General features: G+C 48.2%; 2 protein-coding genes across 7 annotated transcripts in view; one reads left to right on the top strand and one right to left on the bottom strand.

The window, feature by feature from the left end:
• Positions 1 to 10,213, top strand: part of LOC143276742 (uncharacterized) — a 112,047-nt gene extending 101,834 nt beyond the window's left edge. For 2 of the 6 annotated variants that reach the window (XM_076581419.1, XM_076581428.1), the window contains exons 7-10: positions 950 to 1,321; positions 2,471 to 2,941; positions 3,631 to 5,429; positions 8,704 to 10,209. In XM_076581419.1, the coding sequence (XP_076437534.1) occupies positions 950 to 1,321; positions 2,471 to 2,941; positions 3,631 to 5,429; positions 8,704 to 8,745 (2,684 nt within the window). In that variant the 3' untranslated portion in view covers positions 8,746 to 10,209. Of the gene's footprint in view, positions 1 to 949; positions 1,322 to 2,470; positions 2,942 to 3,630; positions 5,430 to 8,703 lie in introns of all 6 variants that reach the window. The other 4 variants (XM_076581404.1, XM_076581405.1, XM_076581412.1 and 1 more) reach the window with 3 other exon arrangements.
• LOC143278338 (uncharacterized) lies at positions 9,189 to 16,133 on the bottom strand. The gene is made up of 6 exons (XM_076583260.1): positions 15,115 to 16,133; positions 14,224 to 14,982; positions 12,378 to 12,510; positions 12,135 to 12,299; positions 11,479 to 12,042; positions 9,189 to 9,319 (listed from the first exon to the last, which is right to left on the bottom strand). The coding sequence occupies exons 1-6, from the start codon at positions 15,877 to 15,879 to the stop codon at positions 9,189 to 9,191; spliced, it is 2,517 nt and encodes an 838-aa protein (XP_076439375.1). The 5' UTR covers positions 15,880 to 16,133.
• Between the last annotated feature and the right edge of the window lie 3,867 nt (positions 16,134 to 20,000).

Raw genomic sequence — 20,000 nt, forward strand, 5'->3', positions numbered from 1 at the left:
GTACCAGCATCGATGTCATGGCAGACACAGTTCATGATAGATGTTCCGCAGAAGACTGTTGTGCATTTTCCATGTTTTCATGGCTTTCTTTCTGACATAATGATGTGTACAGTTTTCCTTTGTTGTTAGTACAGCATTTTTTTTTTTAATGCAACTTCTCCACGTAAGTCAGATCATATGATTTATCGTGTAGGGTAGGTGGGTGGGAGGGGGATAATGAATTTTATGCATCAGTAACTAAAAATTAACTAGTAATGGTAATTCTTATATTATCAGATTGATTGGACGGATACGCATTCCCCATACCAAAAAAAACCAGAAAACAAACAAACATACAAAAAACCCAACACGCCTTATTCTCTCTCTCTCTCTCTGTCTCTCTCTCTCTCTCTCTCTCTCTGTGTCTCTGTCTGTGTCTCTGTCTCTCTCTGTCTCTCTCTGTCTCTCTCTCTCTCTCTCTCTCTCTCTCTCTCCCGCCTCCCCCCCGCCCCCCTCCCCGAAATAGCAGCTATGTATGTATATACATGTATGTTGTTTTGGAATATATATGGATACGTATGATAGTCGTTTTCGACGAGAACCATCAAAGCAGCAGAGGAGGTAACTGCTCTCCCGACTATCCGGGCTGGAATTTGATTATAGTGGAGAGTGTCTTGCCCAAGTTACATCCCCACTCTCTCGGCCAAGAGGGTTTTAAGACAGTCAGCGTTGGGATGGTTCCCAAAGGCCACCTAGCCCCCAAAGCTGCAGCACTAAGAGCCAGTGCAATGTTGCCTCCTTGTTTGAGTCATAGTCCTTTACAAAAGACTAAGCTGTAAGTGATTGCCTATTGCAATAGAGAAACCATTCATAATACAGCTCTCACTTTGCTTATCGACTTATCTGTGTGTGTGTGTGTGTGTGTGTGTGTGTGTGTGTGTGTGAGACTCTCTGTGTGTCTGTGATGCAGCCCCGGAAGAAGAGCAGAGGAAGGAGTGCACAGATGACACTGACCTCACCACGGCCATGACGTCAGGTGAGACTGACCTCACCACGGCCATGACGTCAGGTGACACTGACCTCACCACGGCCATGACGTCAGGTGACACTGACCTCACCACGGCCACCACGTCAACCACGCCGTCATCAGGGGCCCGTCAGGTTCCCCCTCCCCGTCCCCCTCCCCCTCAGGCGGCCACAGAGGAGGTGGAGGAGGAGGAGGTGGAGGTGAAGGAGGAGAAGGTGGCGGTGGAAGTTAGGGGGGAAAGTGACCGTGTGCCTCAAGAACAGCATGGATTGGACACTGCAGCCTCTCTCAGGCTCAACCTGGACTTTTTGGAAGGTAGTGTTTCCTTTATCTTGTTGTTGTTGTTGTTGTTGTTGTTTGTGTTCTTCTTTTTCTTCATTTTTCTGTAGACTGCCCCTCTGTGAGTGATAACACCACACAGACCTCCTTTAACGTTCATCCTTCATCACAACCTATGTGAGTGATAACACCACACAGACCTCCTTTAACCTGTATCCTTCATCACAACCTGTGTGAGTGATAACACCACACAGACCTCCTTTAACCTGTATCCTTCATCACAACCTATGTGAGTGATAACACCACACAGACCTCCTTTAACCTGTATCCTTCATCACAACCTGTGTGAGTGATAACACCACACAGACCTCCTTTAACATGTATCCTTCATCACAACCTGTGTGAGTGATAACACCACACAGACCTCCTTTAACCTGTATCCTTCATCACAACCTGTGTGAGTGATAACACCACACAGACCTCCTTTAACCTGTATCCTTCATCACAACCTGTGTGAGTGATAACACCACACAGACCTCCTTTAACATGTATCCTTCATCACAACCTGTGTGAGTGATAACACCACACAGACCTCCTTTAACCTGTACCCTTCATCACAACCTGTGTGAATGATAACACCACACAGACCTCCTTTAACATGTATCCTTCATCACAACCTGTGTGAGTGATAACACCACACAGACCTCCTTTAACCTGTATCCTTCATCACAACCTATGTGAGTGATAACACCACACAGACCTCCTTTAACTCTCTCCATACGAACGGCGAAAGAGATGACGTTAACAGCGTTTCACCCCAATTACCATCATCAAAATATTGCAAGCGGAAGGCTCTTATACTGAAGAGGTGAATGTTAACAAAGATACCACAATTCTGACGACGGAAGCTAAAGGTTGGGTCATTCAGACACCCACTGGACATCCGAGGGGTCTGTGTAGAGGAGAATAGAGGACTGGCCGTACTGAGTGAGTTAACCTGTATCCTTCATCACAACCTGTGTGAGTGATAACACCACACAGACCTCCTTTAACCTGTATCCTTCATCACAACCTGTGTGAGTGATAACACCACACAGACCTCCTTTAACATGTATCCTTCATCACAACCTCTGTGAATGATAACACCACATAAACCCTGATGTACTTTTGTCTTTTTTCTCCTAGAATCTGACACAGGGACAGACACAGACAGGTCGGCAGACATACCACGGACCAACGAGGCAACAGCTGCAGAAGCCACCACCACCACCACCACCACCGACTCCGACTCCAAGGAAGCCTTTGACCTGGACGACATCCTCAACAGTGTCGTCTTCGACGAGGAGCCTCGCCGTGCCTCCACCATCAACATCCACAACATCCCCAACGGCGACGAAGATAGCGAGAGGAGCGAGATGATGATGATGGAAACGGCCTCAGTGGTGAGCGAGGGTGTGGAGGAGGAGGTGGTGGGTGTGGTGGGCAGGTCCTCCAGGCCCTGTGAGTTCATCCCGCCCCCGCCGCCGGTAGAGCCCCCTCCAGAGGAGTACACGCCGCGTGGGTCTGAGCTGCGCCGCTACGCCGACAAGGGGACGGTGGTGGGGGAGGACAACGTGTCGCTGGCACCGGCCTCTCTCAGGAACTCACCTGTGGCCAGTGAGTGTGTGTGTGTGTGTGTGTGTGTGTGTGTGTGTGTGTGTGTGTGCGTGCAGGTCAGTTGGACGAGTGGTGTTATGATTTCTTTTTGTAATGGCTGTTTTAATTGATTCCTTTGATTATTTTGTATTTTAGTCAATTGTTTTTGTTTTTTTTACATTTATAAGCGCTTTGAACTCCATTTCAGAGAGCAACAACAACAGCAGCAACAACAAAACCAAAAAGCGCTGGAGAAGTGCTGAGCTTTATTATCATTTGTTGATTACCAGAGGTAATGAATGAAGTATGACAAGAGGCACGGCATGCAATATTTTCACAGATGATGTTCAAGGCGGGAGTTGAGGGAGGGGAGGGTGGGACTGAAGAGAAGACAGCACACCATGCCCACACAGGCACACGCTCTTGCATACATATGCATTATTATAGGCGTGTGCGTGTCCTAGCAACTACACACACACACACACACACACACACACACACTCACGCACACACTCACGCACGCACTCACGCACGCACGCACGCACGCACGCGAATATCAAATTTGATATGTGTCCAGTTATTTGTAGTGTTTTACAGTAGTATTGCATGGTGTGTGTTCGTGCATTAATGGATGTATACACGTGTTGTGTGTGTGTGTGTGTGTGTGTGTGTGTGTGTGTGTGTGTGTGTGTGTGTGCGCGCGCACACAGAAGAGGCCAGCAGTGAGGCGGAGGACAGCGGACGGTCCAGCAGTGATGACCTCTCTGACCTCCCTGCCCCCCTGCCCCCACCCCCCACCCCCTCCCTCACGTCCCTCCCCCCTCTTGGACCCCCGCTGTCTGGGGAAGAGGAGCACGAGGCAGAGCACCGCGTTGTCCATCAAGAGAGGCTTCAGGAACACGTCCAGCAAGGCAGCCAGGACGGTCCTGAACATCGCCCCTGGGCCACCCCCCTGCCTGGGGAAGAGGCCGAGGAGGAGGTGACGGGCAACGCCTTCGTCATGACTGAAGAGATCTCCGCTCCCCTGGAGACCGTCCCTCCTCCCCTACAGTTCCAGACCAAGGAGGAGGAGGAGGAGAAGATGGAGAAAAGAGAGGAGGAGGAGGAGGAGAACAGAGAGGAGGCTGAGGAAGAGAAAAGAGAGGAGGAGAAGGAGGAGGTAGTGACGGTGACAGAGGAGTACATCGTTCCTGTTGGTCCTGGGGGCCTGGACTTCAGGGCGGCCGTCAAGGTGTCGGAGGAGAAGGAGAAGAGCCGTGTGCAGAACGAGTCCTGTGGGAGCTGGCGGGGAGTGGAGAACAGGGAGAGAGACGGGGGGAGAGACGGGGAGAGAGACGGGGAGAGAGACGGGGGGAGAGACGGGGAGAGAGACGGGGAGACATCGGCTGCAGACAGTCCCAGGGACGTGGTGCAGAAGGCGGAACCGGAACGCCTCACTGGCAGGCATCAGCAACGTCAGCATCTGGAGGTGGCGGTGGGGGGTGAGGAGAGTCAGCCCCCCGGCCCCCAGCCCCCGGCAGCTCGGGAGGAGTTCGTGCTGACGGTGGAGGACCTGAGCAGCCTCAGCCTGGTACCGCTCCGCCCCAAGAGGTACACCCGGCCCAGGACGCTCCCCCACGAGGAGGACGACACGGGGAAGGAGGGGGCCGGTGGTGGTGGTGGAGGGGGGTCCCCCCAGCGTTCCCACCTCCACCTGGCCTACGTGTCGGACCACGGTCACGTGCAACCCGCGCGCCACTCCCCCTCCTCCTCGGCCCACCTCCCCTCCTCCCACACTGCCACAGGCACCTTGGCCTCCCTTCCCTCCACCGCCCCGTGTGTGTCACAAGACTCCCCCGCCAGGACCCCTGAGGAAGGGCCCACATCTTCCTTCCCCACTCCCACAGGCGGCAGGTACCGCAGCTCTGCCAAGCTGACCATCATGGGCGGGGCGAGCCTCTCCGGGACGCCTTGTGATGGATCCCGGGAGGAGGCCGAGGAGCGGGGCAGTCCCAGGACGGCTGAGGGTAGGGAGGCGGCGCAGGGCGGGGAGCTGCAGCAGCAGTACAGCGCCCTCCAGCGGCAGATGGCGGAGTGGCAGCAGCAGCTGCAGCACAACCAGACCCTGCTGGCCACACAGGGAGGGGGCAGCTCCGGAGGGGGAGCGGCGCCCGACGACACGCTCAGGACGCTGCAGATGCAGATGCAGATGCAGCAGCAGATGATGGAACAGCTGCAGAAGTCCATGCAGGCCCTCACCCTGCAGCAACAGCAACAAAAAGAACAGCAGCAACAGGGCAGCTCAGGATCTCCGCGGCTTGTTTCCTCCCAGACGCCGCAGGTCACCGTGACCCCGCCTCCCCCTCCTCCTCCCCCCGCCCCCGCCCCCTCTCGTAGCGTGGCCCGACCCACGACGGGGAAGAAGGTGATGACGCAGCCGGTGACATCACGGTTGCAGTCTCAGCTGGACCCCCGGGAAGAGTTGATGATCGCCATCCGGTCTGTGGGCGGTATTGCTGGGCTGAAAACGGTGAGACAGGGCAGGGGGAGAACATGGTTATCATGATTATCAGAACTGATTAGAGAATCTGCTGCATTAACACGCACATCGCTTCAAGGAAAACGCCTCGAGTACCGCTTCCTCTTCAGTCACTGGCTCTGTCCTGTCCTCATCACCAATCCTCATTACACAGCCACCCCTCCCTGTCCTCATCACCAATCCTCATTACACAGCCACCCCTCCCTGTCCTCATCACCAATCCTCATTACACAGCCACCCCTCCCTGTCCTCATCACCAATCATTACACAGCCACCCCTCCCTGTCCTCATCACCAATCCTCATTACACAGCCACCCCTCCCTGTCCTCATCACCAATCCTCATTACACAGCCACCCCTCCCTGTCCTCATCACCAATCCTCATTACACAGCCACCCCTCCCTGTCCTCATCACCAGTCCTCATTACACAGCCACCTCTCCCTGTCCTCATCACCAGTCCTCATTACACAGCCACCCCTCCCTGTCCTCATCACCAGTCCTCATTACACAGCCACCCCTCCCTGTCCTCATCACCAATCCTCATTACACAGCCACCCCTCCCTGTCCTCATCACCAATCCTCATTACACAGCCACCCCTCCCTGTCCTCATCACCAATCATTACACAGCCACCTCTCCCTGTCCTCATCACCAATCATTACACAGCCACCTCTCCCTGTCCTCATCACCAATCATTACACAGCCACCTCTCCCTGTCCTCATCACCAGTCCTCATTACACAGCCACCTCTCCCTGTCCTCATCACCAGTCCTCATTACACAGCCACCTCTCCCTGTCCTCATCACCAATCCTCATTACACAGCCACCTCTCCCTGTCCTCATCACCAGTCCTCATTACACAGCCACCCCTCCCTGTCCTCATCACCAATCATTACACAGTCACCTCTCCCTGTCCTCATCACCAATCATTACACAGCCACCTCTCCCTGTCCTCATCACCAATCATTACACAGCCACCCTCCCTGTCCTCATCACCAATCATTACACAGCCACCCCTCCCTGTCCTCATCACCAATCATTACACAGCCACCTCTCCCTGTCCTCATCACCAATCCTCATTACACAGCCACCCCTCCCTGTCCTCATCACCAATCATTACACAGCCACCCCTCCCTGTCCTCATCACCAATCATTACACAGCCACCTCTCCCTGTCCTCATCACCAATCATTACACAGCCACCCCTCCCTGTCCTCATCACCAATCCTCATTACACAGCCACCTCTCCCTGTCCTCATCACCAATCATTACACAGCCACCCCTCCCTGTCCTCATCACCAATCATTACACAGCCATCCCTCCCTGTCCTCATCACCAATCATTACACAGCCACCCCTCCCTGTCCTCATCACCAATCATTACACAGCCACCCCTCCCTGTCCTCATCACCAATCCTCATTACACAGCCACCTCTCCCTGTCCTCATCACCAATCCTCATTACACAGCCACCTCTCCTTGTCCTCATCACCAATCCTCATTACACAGCCACCTCTCCTTGTCCTCATCACCAATCCTCATTACACAGCCACCTCTCCTTGTCCTCATCACCAATCCTCATTACACAGCCACCCCTCCCTGTCCTCATCACCAATCCTCATTACACAGACATCTTCAGTGTGTCCTTGTCCTCATCACCAATCCTCATTACACAGCCATCTTCAGTGTGTCCTTGTCCTCATCACCAATCTTCATTACACAGACATCTTCAGTGTGTCCTTGTCCTCATCACCAATCTTCATTACACAGACATCTTCAGTGTGTCCTTGTCCCCATCACCAATCCTCATTACACAGACATCTTCAGTGTGTCCTTGTCCTCATCACCAATCTTCATTACACAGACATCTTCAGTGTGTCCTTGTCCCCATCACCAATCTTCATTACACAGACATCTTCAGTGTGTCCTTGTCCTCATCACCAATCTTCATTACACAGACATCTTCAGTGTGTCCTTGTCCTCATCACCAATCTTCATTACACAGACATCTTCAGTGTGTCCTTGTCCTCATCACCAATCTTCATTACACAGACATCTTCAGTGTGTCCTTGTCCTCATCACCAATCTTCATTACACAGACATCTTCAGTGTGTCCTTGTCCCCATCACCAATCTTCATTACACAGACATCTTCAGTGTGTCCTTGTCCTCATCACCAGTCTTCATTACACAGACATCTTCAGTGTGTCCTTGTCCTCATCACCAATCTTCATTACACAGACATCTTCAGTGTGTCCTTGTCCCCATCACCAATCTTCATTACACAGACATCTTCAGTGTGTCCTTGTCCCCATCACCAATCTTCATTACACAGACATCTTCAGTGTGTCCTTGTCCTCATCACCAGTCTTCATTACACAGACATCTTCAGTGTGTCCTTGTCCTCATCACCAATCTTCATTACACAGACATCTTCAGTGTGTCCTTGTCCCCATCACCAATCCTCATTACACAGACATCTTCAGTGTGTCCTTGTCCTCATCACCAATCCTCATTACACAGCCATCCCTCCTTGTCCTCATCACCAATCCTCATTACACAGACATCTTCAGTGTGTCCTTGTCCTCATCACCAATCTTCATTACACAGACATCTTCAGTGTGTCCTATCTTCAGTGTGTCCTTGTCCTCATCACCAATCCTCATTACACAGCCATCCCTCCTTGTCCTCATCACCAATCCTCATTACACAGACATCTTCAGTGTGTCCTTGTCCCCATCACCAATCTTAACACAGGAACCTGGCGCTCATCCTGCGACTCTGTATGACTGTCTGTCTGTCTATCTGTCTGTCTGTCTCTGAGTACTGTGCCCACTTGTGAAATCAGGAGAAACAGAAAAGAACGAGGAGAAGGAGAGAAACAGAAAGAACAGAAAATGGAAACAACAGTGACGATACCGTTGATGTTGTATGAAGAAGAAGAAGAAGAAGAAGAAGAAGAAGAAGAAGACGAGGAGGAGGAGGAGGAAGAGGAGGAGGATAACACCAATGTAGAGAACTGTAATTAATTCTGGGTGAGAAAAAAAAAGAAAAACAAATCAAACAAAAAACCCCACGAAACTGCTTATGATTTGCTCACATATAGACCCTGTTCTTCTTCTGATTTCCTTTTTTTATATACATATTGTATATCATCATCACAAGTGAACATTTAATGACAGTCCTGACTTCTTCTGTGTGTGTGTGTGTGTGTGTGTTTGTGTGCGTGTGTGTGTGTGTGTGTGTGTGTGTGTGTGTGTTGTGTAACAGGTTCCGGTCCGTGACACCAGGTGGGCCTCCAACAGCCAGTGAGCATTGAGCGCGTGCTGCAGGCTTCTGGGCATGCGCACTTCCGCGTCCTGTCCGCCATGTTGTGACCTCTGCCCGTCATTTCCCCAGACAGACAGACATGGTTTTCGCTTTCGTCGGCGACCAGTGATGCCAGTATTTTCGTCAACGAGGCAGAGACAACCCAGTAAGGATACAGATTTCCTTTGGGAATTACAAAGACTGCTCCGTGGTGTTGGTTTTTCCCTGAGGACACAGACTTTCAATGCTTCAGTGAATATTTTCAGTACATCCAGGAAGCAAGCATCGGTCAGAAATACAGATGCACATTATTTCGACAAAGTGTGCAGACATATTTGGACAGTCTCGCGTGCCTTTGAGGTTCGGTTTATGGACAGGTGTTTTACCACTTCTGTGTTAGAACGCCACAACGCCATGGTACAGGCAGACGTTTGAATCACACCCATTTACTTGATGCTGATGGTGCTGGCACTTCGGATGTTTGTAGACATGATGAGGACCATTCTCACCTGGTCTTCCAGACTGTTGGCAGCGGAAGGAAGCTGGCTGGACAAGGAACCTTTCTCACGTCTGGCATCTAAACATGGCATGGATTTTGTTTCACCAGCCATGATGTGTATTCATCATAAAATGGCCGCCAAATGTTTCTAGCTTGTCTAGCAATATACTTGGCATGGTCATTATGTGATGTGTCAATGTTTTCATGTTTGTTTGTTTGTTTTTTGTTTTTTTTTGTTTTTTTGTTTTTTTTATAGAAAATGTGCCGTAGCGATTATGGGTCAGTCAGCACGCTTTGACACCAGCTTGAAACTGAAGGTGAAGCTGACACTGACGACAGCTGGCCATTTGATGCCCTCATTCCACCTGCCTCCTGCACTGACCCAGTGTTGAGCTACCTCGACGTTCATGAACAGTCATCTGGCGGAGACGGCACGTGGTTGTCATGGGGTCTGCCTGTTCTCCCTCCTCCTCCTTTCAGATGTGGTGCAGCATGCATGGGTCAGTCCGCGCCCTTTGAAACTGAAACTGACAAGTGAAATTGGAGTCAACCTCTTCTACTGACCTCGCTGGACGTGTTTTGGACTCTGACAGACCAGTTGTGAAGGTGTGTGAGCTGAGGTGTCTGACAGTGTGTCCTTGGTAGGAAGGAAAGAAGATGCAGTGTAGTTTGGGGGAAAAGTAAAGGAAGACAGAAAACTCCCATTTTCCGTCACCATCCTGTTTAAAGAGACAGACATATCAACAACTGGACCATGGTTTCTGAAGTAACGGTAGTGGTGGGAAACTTGTGTTTCATACACACGCTCTGGCGCACATTTGTGACTTTCACTGAGGAACATGGATGGTGGATCTGCATGTGATTCCACAACCTGTCATTGTGTTGCTTTGAGAAACGTGTGGGTTTCAACGTGTTTCAAGATGTGATTATTGATTTGTGCTCAGACGGAAGGTCGTACAAGACGTCATTCATTTGAGAGTACAGATTGTGTGTGTGTGTGTGTGTGTGTGTGTGTGTGTGTGTGTGTGTAAAGTCACAATCATTGCTGTGGCTGTCTTTGAGAATGGCGACTTATACTGAAGTTTGTGTTGTGTTGTGTACAGTGGTTTAATAATGTTTGCAATCATTTTGTTGCTGTTGTTGTTTTTCTGTTCCGTCGGTCCCAGTCTCTGACCCCAGAGAGGAGTCTCCAAGGTGTACCCCTCAAAGATCGTCGTGTCTGTTCAGTTACTCCATATACCATGAATATCACAATATTTACAGTTGACTTTGGGTCAGTAAAAGAGATGAAAGAGAAAAGAGAGCGATTCCTGGAGAGAAGGGGGTAAGAATGAGAGAGAGAGAGAGATGTAACTTGAAGATAGTGCATTATAGCGAGGAAAAAAATGAGGAAGGAGGCGTGTTCGCGCACGAACACACATACACACAGTAACACACACACACACACGCGCGCGCGCGCACGCACGCACGCACGCGCACGTGCATACAGAGAGAGAGAGAGAGGAAGTATAGAGAAATGTTTGCATGTTCCGTGTCAACCAATGATTCAGAATCTTGTATCCACCCCTAACAGTACTCACTGTATATGGACTGCATTATGCAACAGTTTAGGACCTTGCAGAATGATTTATTTTGTCTTGTTCAACCTTTTTGTGTATTGAAAATGTACTCCGACGTTTATAGCAGTATGCAGCTTCCAAGTTTACTCTTCAGAGGAGAATCGGTTGAATCCGTGTAATTAAATACAGAATTTATGCGACAAAATGTGTTTCTCCGACTTGTCAAAGAATAATACCGGTGGAACTCGGTTGTCGATTTCAAGAAACGAAGTAAAATACTGTTTGTATGTGTGACCCAGGTGTCACGGAACACTGATTTGCCAGGTGTTTATCTCCATGCTGGCCCAACCATCTCTGACTGGCACTGGAGGTGTGTCACCTGTTTTGGAGTTAACCAATTATCGTTGTGCAGGTGCTGTTGGCTCGCGATGGTTTCTTGATACAAGTATGACATGGTGGATTTCGCGGATTAAACATTCCACAGGTTTAAATCGAGGACCACAGAGGGTCATGTGTGTGTGTGTGTGTGTGTGTGTGTGTGTGTGTGTGTGTGTTCTGTTCTCTCCCCCTCTCTCGTCCATCGTTTCTGGACATGGATCCAACGTCTTTCACTATTTGTCCCCCCCCCCCCTGCACCCTCCCCCCTCCACACCATCCCCATTCTTCCGTTGACGTCACCTCCACAGCTGTGCAGACGTTGGTTTGACACGATGAGGCGTTGTGTGCTGACGTCACCTGTACAGCTGTGCAGACGTTGGTTTGACACAATGAGGCGTTGTGTGCTGACGTCACCTGTACAGCTGTGCAGACGTTGGTTTGACACAATGAGGCGTTGTGTGCTGACGTCACCTATACAGCTGTGCAGACGTTGGTTTGACACAATGAGGCGTTGTGTGCTGACGTCACCTGTACAGCTGTGCAGACGTTGGTTTGACACAATGAGGCGTTGTGTGCTGACGTCACCCGTACAGCTGTGCAGACGTTGGTTTGACACAATGAGGCGTTGTGTGCTGACGTCACCTGTACAGCTGTGCAGACGTTGGTTTGACACAATGAGGCGTTGTGTGCTGACGTCACCTGTACAGCTGTGCAGACGTTGGTTTGACACAATGAGGCGTTGTGTGCTGACGTCACCTGTACAGCTGTGCAGACGTTGGTTTGACACAATGAGGCGTTGTGTGCTGACGTCACCTGTACAGCTGTGACACAATGAGGCGTTGTGTGCTGACGTCACCTGTACAGCTGTGACACAATGAGGCGTTGTGTGCTGACGTCACCTGTACAGCTGTGCAGACGTTGGTTTGACACAATGAGGCGTTGTGTGCTGTCGTCACCTGTACAGCTGTGACACAATGAGGCGTTGTGTGCTGACGTCACCTGTACAGCTGTGTAGATGTTGGTTTGACACAATGAGGCGTTGTGTGCTGACGTCACCTGTACAGCTGTGCAGACGTTGGTTTGACACAATGAGGCGTTGTGTGCTGTCGTCACCTGTACAGCTGTGACACAATGAGGCGTTGTGTGCTGACGTCACCTGTACAGCTGTGACACAATGAGGCGTTGTGTGCTGTCGTCACCTGTACAGCTGTGACACAATGAGGCGTTGTGTGCTGACGTCACCTGTACAGCTGTGTAGATGTTGGTTTGACACAATGAGGCGTTGTGTGCTGTCGTCTCATCAGACTGGGCAGCTGGCACGCTGTGACTCCGCTAGGAAGGGAAAGTCATGGCTGCTTCTCCCCACTTTCCTCTTCTGCCTCCCGGAACCGACCCCCCCCCCCTTCCTTCCTCTCTCCTGTCTCCCACCCCCACCCCTCCCCGCCCTTCTGTCTCCTCCCATGTTGTCACAGGTTTCATCCATTGCCCCCTGGCCGCCCCTCCCCCATGTCCTCCATACCCGGGAGAACAAACAAACAAACAAACAACGTCACATTAGTGCAATGTCACCAGTAGGCCTCCCCCACGATGTAGTTTTCCTTGTGTGTGTGTGTGTGTGTGTGTGTGTGTGTGTTGTTGTTGTTGTTGTTGTTGTTGTTTCCTATTTCTTTTTCTTTTTCCTGTTTCTGTCCCCCGCCCCCCTCCTTTTTTTCTCTTCTTTTCACTTGTGTCGCAAAAAGCAGGGACACTTCAACAGGTTGTTGATGAAGACCCTGTTCAGTGGTCGTGAATACATCTCGTCATTAGAAGGATTGAAAGACACCGACCGACAGACAGACAGACAGACAGACAGACAGACAGACAAAGAGACAGACACAGACAGACAAAGAGACAGACAGACAGACAGACAGACAGACAGGTGAATCAGTTTAACCAGTGTATTAGCATTTAAGGAAATGTAAATGCTTTTTTCAACCCAGCCTTGGGTGAGGGAGTGAAAGGATGAAAGAGAGAACTGATGAGGGACAAATTGGATCTGTCTCTCTGTCTGTCTGTCTCTTTGTTTGTCTGTCTCTCCCTCTCTCTCTCTGTCTCTCTCTCTCCCCTCTGTGTCTCTCATCTGTCACTCCTTCTCTCTCTGTCTCTCTCTTCCCCCTCTCTGTCTCTCTCTCTCCCCTCTCTCTCTGTCTCTTCCCGCTCTCCCTCTCTCTCCCCCCTCTCTCTCTGTCTCTGTTTCTTTCTCTCTCCCCCCTCTCTCTGTGTGTCTCTCTCTCCCCTCTCTCTGCCTCTCTCTCCCCACACACACACTCTCTCTCCCCCCACACTCTCTCTGCCTCCCCACTCTCTCTCTCTGTCTCTGCTCCCCCCCTCTCTCTGTCTCTCCACCTCCCTCTCTCTCTTTCTCTCTCTCCCACTCTCTGTCTCTCCACCCCCTCACCTCTCTCTCTGTGTCTCTCTCCCCCACCCTATTCTCTCTCTCTCTCTCTCTCTCTCTCTCTCTCTCTCTCTCTCTCTCTCCCACTCTCTCTCTCTCTCCCCCCCTCTCTCTCTCCACCGCCACCCTCACTCCCTCTGTCTCTCTCTCCCCAACTCTCTCTGTCTCTCCCCTCTCTCTCTCTTTCTGTCTCTCTCTCCCCCCTACACATTCTCTCTCTCCTGCCCCCCCTCTCTCTGTCTCTCTCTCTCCCTCACTGTCTCTCTCTGTCTCTCCACCTCCCTCTCTCTCTCTGTCTCTCTCTCCCCACCTACTCTCTCTCTCTCTTTCTTCCCCCTTTCTGTTTTTCTCTCTCCCCCACTCTCTCTCTCTCTCTTTCTCTCCCCCCCCCCCCACTCCCTCTCTGTCTCTACTCCCCACCCCCCCCCCTCTCTCTCGTCTTCTTTTTGTATTTTCATCCAAAGCGTTTATCCCTGTATTGTTGATGTGTGTACTGACCTTTATCCCTGTATTGTTGATGTGTGTACTGACCTTTATCCCTGTATTGTTGATGTGTGTACTGACCTTTATCCCTGTATTGTTGATGTGTGTACTGACCTTTATCTCTGGACCTTTATCCCTGTATTGTTGATGTGTGTACTGACCTTTATCCCTGTACTGTTGATGTGTGTACTGACCTTTATCCCTGTACTGTTGATGTGTGTACTGACCTTTATCCCTGTATTGTTGATGTGTGTACTGACCTTTATCCCTGTACTGTTGATGTGTGTACTGACCTTTATCCATGTATTGTTGATGTGTGTACTGACCTTTATCCCTGTACTGTTGAAGTGTGTACTAACCTTTATCCCTGTGTTGTTGATGTGTGTACTGACCTTTATCCCTGTACTGTTGATGTGTGTACTGACCTTTATCCCTGTACTGTTGATGTGTGTACTGACCTTTATCCCTGTACTGTTGATGTGTGTACTGACCTTTATCCATGTACTGTTGATGTGTGTACTGACCTTTATCCCTGTACTGTTGAAGTGTGTACTGACCTTTATCCATGTATTGTTGATGTGTGTACTGACCTTTATCCATGTATTGTTGATGTGTGTACTGACCTTTATCCCTGTATTGTTGATGTGTGTACTGACCTTTATCCATGTATTGTTGATGTGTGTAGTGACCTTTATCCCTGTATTGTTGATGTGTGTACTGACCTTTATCCCTGTATTGTTGATGTGTGTACTGACCTTTATCCCTGTATTGTTGATGTGTGTACTGACCTTTATCCCTGTACTGTTGATGTGTGTACTAACCTTTATCCCTGTATTGTTGATGTGTGTACTGACCTTTATCCCTGTACTGTTGATGTGTGTACCGACCTTTATCCCTGTATTGTTGATGTGTGTACTGACCTTTATCCCTGTATTGTTGATGTGTGTACTGACCTTTATGCCTGTATTGTTGATGTGTGTACTGACCTTTATCCATGTATTGTTGATGTGTGTACTGACCTTTATCCCTGTACTGTTGATGTGTGTACTGACCTTTATCCATGTACTGTTGATGTGTGTACTAACCTTTATCCCTGTACTGTTGATGTGTGTACTGACCTTTATCCCTGTATTGTTGATGTGTGTACTGACCTTTATCCCTGTATTGTTGATGTGTGTACTGACCTTTATCCCTGTATTGTTGATGTGTGTACTGACCTTTATCCATGTATTGTTGATGTGTGTACTGACCTTTATCCCTGTACTGTTGATGTGTGTACTGACCTTTATCCCTGTACTGTTGATGTGTGTACTAACCTTTACCCCTGTACTGTTGATGTGTGTACTGACCTTTATCCCTGTATTGTTGATGTGTGTACTGACCTTTATCCCTGTATTGTTGATGTGTGTACTGACCTTTATCCCTGTACTGTTGATGTGTGTACTGACCTTTATCCCTGTATTGTTGATGTGTGTACTGACCTTTATCCCCGTATTGTTGATGTGTGTACTGACCTTTATCCCTGTACTGTTGATGTGTGTACTGACCTTTATCCCTGTACTGTTGATGTGTGTACTAACCTTTATCCACTCTGTTCCCCCCCCCCCCATTCCTTTTGCTCCTTGTGACGATGTATGGAAGCGCTGGTAGTTTTCCCCAAATCTGTGTTTCTGTGAATTAGGATTATGTAGAAAGGCAAATTCAAAGTTTATAGTTGATTGTCCATTGTTTTGTGCACTGAAAACTACACACATAGAATTTATGTGGCTTTTGTTATATGTCATTATTATCCAAATTTATATTGCGATATTATGGTGAGAACCTGGGTTCCTACCGTTCGTGTTTGTACATTAATGTGTATTATGCAGAAATGTTATTTGAAATGTATTTCCTTAACGCCATATTATCGGCTCGAAAGCACCATGTTGATGGAATTTCGGAGTGTTAAAGATGTGCTGTAAGCATCTGTGTACACACAACTTGTTCAACTTGACCGGCATAAAACGTTCGTTGTACTAATAAATCAGCACGTTGTAAACAGTCAGGTTTCTGGAGTGTGACTTGGGTGTTCCTTCGTTGCGAGGCTGTGGTCTCTCTCTTTGTCTGTCTGTATGGTCTCTGTGTCTGTCTGTCTCTGTCTGTCTGTCTTTGTGTCTGTCTGTCGGTTTGTCTTCCTGTCCCTGTCTGCCTGTTTCTGTCCGTCTGTCTCTGTATGTCTGACTCCCCCCCCCCCCCCCTCTCTCTCTCTGTGCAATACAATACAATACAATCTTTATTCACCCATTTGAAAATTGAATTGTGTATCCACGGCTTGCCATTCCCCCCACACAATATCTCAGCCAACAGCCATGTTGAAGAGTAACCTGCCCTAGCGCCCACTGGCTGCACTGTGTTGGCCTCTGCCTTTTTTGTGTCGAATCTGTGGTTTCCTTGTTTTAATCTGGACATTTTTGTGTGTGTGTGTGCGTCGTTTTTCCAGGACATCTAAGGGCCTTAAAACCCACCTCTTCCCAAAATAGCCTCCCTTCCCTGCCTCTTCCTTGTCTTCAGTTTCTCCAGTTTTAGGGTTACACGTGCGTGAGAATGACTGGTGCGAAAGCGCTTGGATTTGTCTATGCACAAGATTCAGAGCTATATAAATACCATTATTAATATTATTATTATTATTATTATTAATATTATTATCAAGTCAACACACTCACAACGTGACAGAGGTTGTAAGAAATACAACACAGCGGGTACCCCCTACACACACACACACACACAGACTTTGTAAAATAACATTAATGTTAAGAAACACAATTTCAGAATAAGAAATTATTCAATAAAATCATTATGAATTGTTAAATGGCAGCTTTAGTATTACATGGCAGGTTGGTATTGAAAGCAATATGAAGTAAAAGAGATATGTTCTAAAGTAACACGTACATTGATACAAGAGATTCTGAATAAGAAACCATGGCACACGTTAATCATTATAATCATAAATCTCGTATTGCACACATATTAAATGGCAGCAAAAGAAATGTCAGTAATGTGTGTGCTGCCAGTCAAGGTTGCGTGTTTGGATTGCTGTCTGGATAACAGAACAGTTGTACCGTGTTGTTCTTGCATGGGGTGCTCGAAACCTACCGTTTCTGTCTACCCGTTTGCTGATTAAGACTGAGAAAAGAGGGTGAGTTCCGTCATTCAAATTTGTGAAAAATCTGTCTGCTATGTTTTTGGGGTGAATGTTGTCAAAATTACCCTGTTTCCTGCCCACCACCCCGCCTGCTTTTCTCGTAAGTTTGTCTAATCGGTCTTTGTCTCCTTTGTCTCGTTTGGTCACGTTACCCCCCCCCCCCCCCTCCGCCCCCCACCTCCCCCTGTTAGAGCCACAGGGCGGAGGTCATTCATGCACTTTACTGATGTTTTCTCGGGGACAGGGACAACACAAGGGGTCAACGACTGAGTAACAATCGTGGTTAGAATTCTATAAAGTCGTTCCGCACAGTAACTGAGGATGATCGTTTCAATACCATCTGGACCAGCTGCCTTGTTCCTTTCTACTCTGTTTTGTTGTTTGAGAACTTCGTCACACACAACTATTCTCTCCCTTGTTGATCCGGGGGTGCAGACGGTTGATAAACGATTGAAAACATTTGAAATATGCATTTATAAAACGTTCCCTACCCAAGACAGAAAAGAGACAAAGTTGTTTTTATTACTCACACAAAGCATGCGCACACTACCGTTTCAATTGTTCAGAACACGTGAGACAATTTAAAAAAAAAAAAAAAAAAAAAAAAAAAAAGACAGCAATGTCCTGGCAGAACACACACAAACAAAATCCATGCCGACATACAGCAACAAAGGACAGCCAGAGGACAGGCACATGCCTTCTGTCAACTTCACCAACAAGTAGATAAAGGGAAACAACTCACAAGACACACAGGCTCATAGAAAAGGGAAACAACTGATAAGACACACAGACGTCAATTTTTATATCAATGCACACAGACTGACAGCTTCTCTGAAGACCTTGTACTGTCCAGCTCTCCCAAGAGTTTCTTATCACCGCACCTTCTCTAAAGACCTTGTACTGTCCAGCTCTCCCTAGAGTTTCTTATGAACTTTCTTACTTCTCCCCACAATCACCAATATTCTCAACTCATCCCTTCTCATTGGAACGTTTCCATCCACTTTCAGAACTGCAATCGTCCGGCCTCTTCTGAAGAAACCCAACCTTGACGCAAACATTTTGAAAAACTATTGACCAGTTTCTAATCTTCCATTCATGTCCAAACTCCTTGAAAAAGCTGTCCTGAAGCAGCTCAACAACCACCTTTATTTCAACAATCTCATCCACCCTTTTCAGTCTGCCTATCGCGCTGACCACAGCACCGAAACCATTCTCTCCACATTCTGAACAATCTACTGATAGCGTCCGACTCAGGAAAAATTTCCCTTCTCACTCTTCTCGACTTGTCAGCCGCCTTTGACGCGATAGACCATTCAATCCTTCTTTCCCGTCTTCGTTTTACATTTGGCATCAACGGCACTGTTCTCAACTGGTTCAAATCTGATCTCACTGATCGATTCCAGTCTGTCATTGCTGATCATTTCCAATCTGAACCCGTTAAAATCGAACATGGAGTCCCACAGGGATCTGGTTTAGGCCCAGTGCTCTTCACACTGTACACTGCTCCTCTCGCTGAAATTATCAACCGCCATAATATCAGTCATAATTCTTATGCTGATGACACTCAACTCCAGAAGAGTGATACGACTGAAAAATTGTTGTTGCTCTTGCAAGAAACATCCAACTGCTTCCTGGACATGAAAACTGGATGACTCGAAATAAGTTACAATTGAACGCGGACAAAAGTGAAGCAATGATCACAGGAACTAAACAAAAACTGTCTTCCATTACAATTGACACAATCAAACTTGGCAGTACATCCATCCTTCTTTCCAGGTCAGTCAGGAACCTCGGTGTTGTCCTTGACAATACACTGTCCATGAAAAAAATATCAGTCAAACATGTCAGTCCTGCTACTGTCAACTGCGGCGCATCAGTGCCGTCCGGAAATATCTGTCCACTGACGCAACATCTAGACTTGTCGTTTCTCTCATTCTCTCTCGCCTTGATCACTGTAACTCTCTACTGTCTGGTTTGCCTGCTTCATCCATTCAGTCCCTTCAGCGCATACAAAACTCTACTGCCCGACTCGTCCTCAGAAAGAAAAGATCTGAGCACATCACTCCTCTTTGCAACATCTCCACTGGCTCCCTGTCTCACACCGAATAAAGTACAAGATCAGCACTCTATGTTATAGATGTATTCACAAAACTGCTCCTTCCTATCTCTGCGGCTGCCTTCACCTCTACACTCCATCTCGCTCACTACGATCGGCTTTGGATCCACTCTGTTTATGCATACCCAGATTCAAACACTCGACTGTTGGCCGCCGTTCTTTCTCTGTCTGTGGACCTTGCAATTGGAATGAACTTCCTCTTTCGATTCGTTAAGTCTCCACACTCAGCTCTTTCAAGTCTGGCCTTAAAACCCACCTCTTCCCAAAATAGCCTCCCTTACCTGCCTCTTCCTTGTCTTTCGTTTCTCCAGTTTCAGAGTTATGCATGCGTGAGAATGACTGGTGCGAAAGCGCTTTGATTTGTCTCTGCACAAGATTCAGCGATACATAAATACCATTATTATTATTATTACTGTTATTATTATTATTATTATTATCAATGAACCTTCTCTGAAGACCTTGTACTGTCCAGCTCTCCCAAGAGTTTCTTATCACCGCACCTTCTCTGAAGACGAAAAAAAACAACAACCGTCCATCACGGCTAAAAAGCAACAACAACAATAATATGTAAGTAAGTAAATAAAAGAAATGAAGAAAAAAGAGCATAT

This window comes from Babylonia areolata, chromosome 2, assembly GCF_041734735.1.
Source record: "Babylonia areolata isolate BAREFJ2019XMU chromosome 2, ASM4173473v1, whole genome shotgun sequence".
NCBI classification, from domain to species: Eukaryota; Metazoa; Mollusca; class Gastropoda; order Neogastropoda; family Buccinidae; genus Babylonia; species Babylonia areolata.

What these genes read in the sequence shown, in the direction of transcription:
- LOC143278338 (XM_076583260.1), bottom strand. Translation starts at nt 15,879, where the DNA reads ATGACATATAACAAAAGCCACATAAATTCTATGTGTGTAGTTTTCAGT. An exon ending in TCAACAGTACAGGGATAAAG is followed by an intron (nt 14,983 to 15,114) that starts GTCAGTACACAC and finishes ACAGGGATAAAG; the next exon opens with GTCGGTACACACATCAACAG. An exon ending in ACGTCTGCACAGCTGTGGAG is followed by an intron (nt 9,320 to 11,478) that starts GTGACGTCAACG and finishes TGCCATGTTTAG; the next exon opens with ATGCCAGACGTGAGAAAGGT.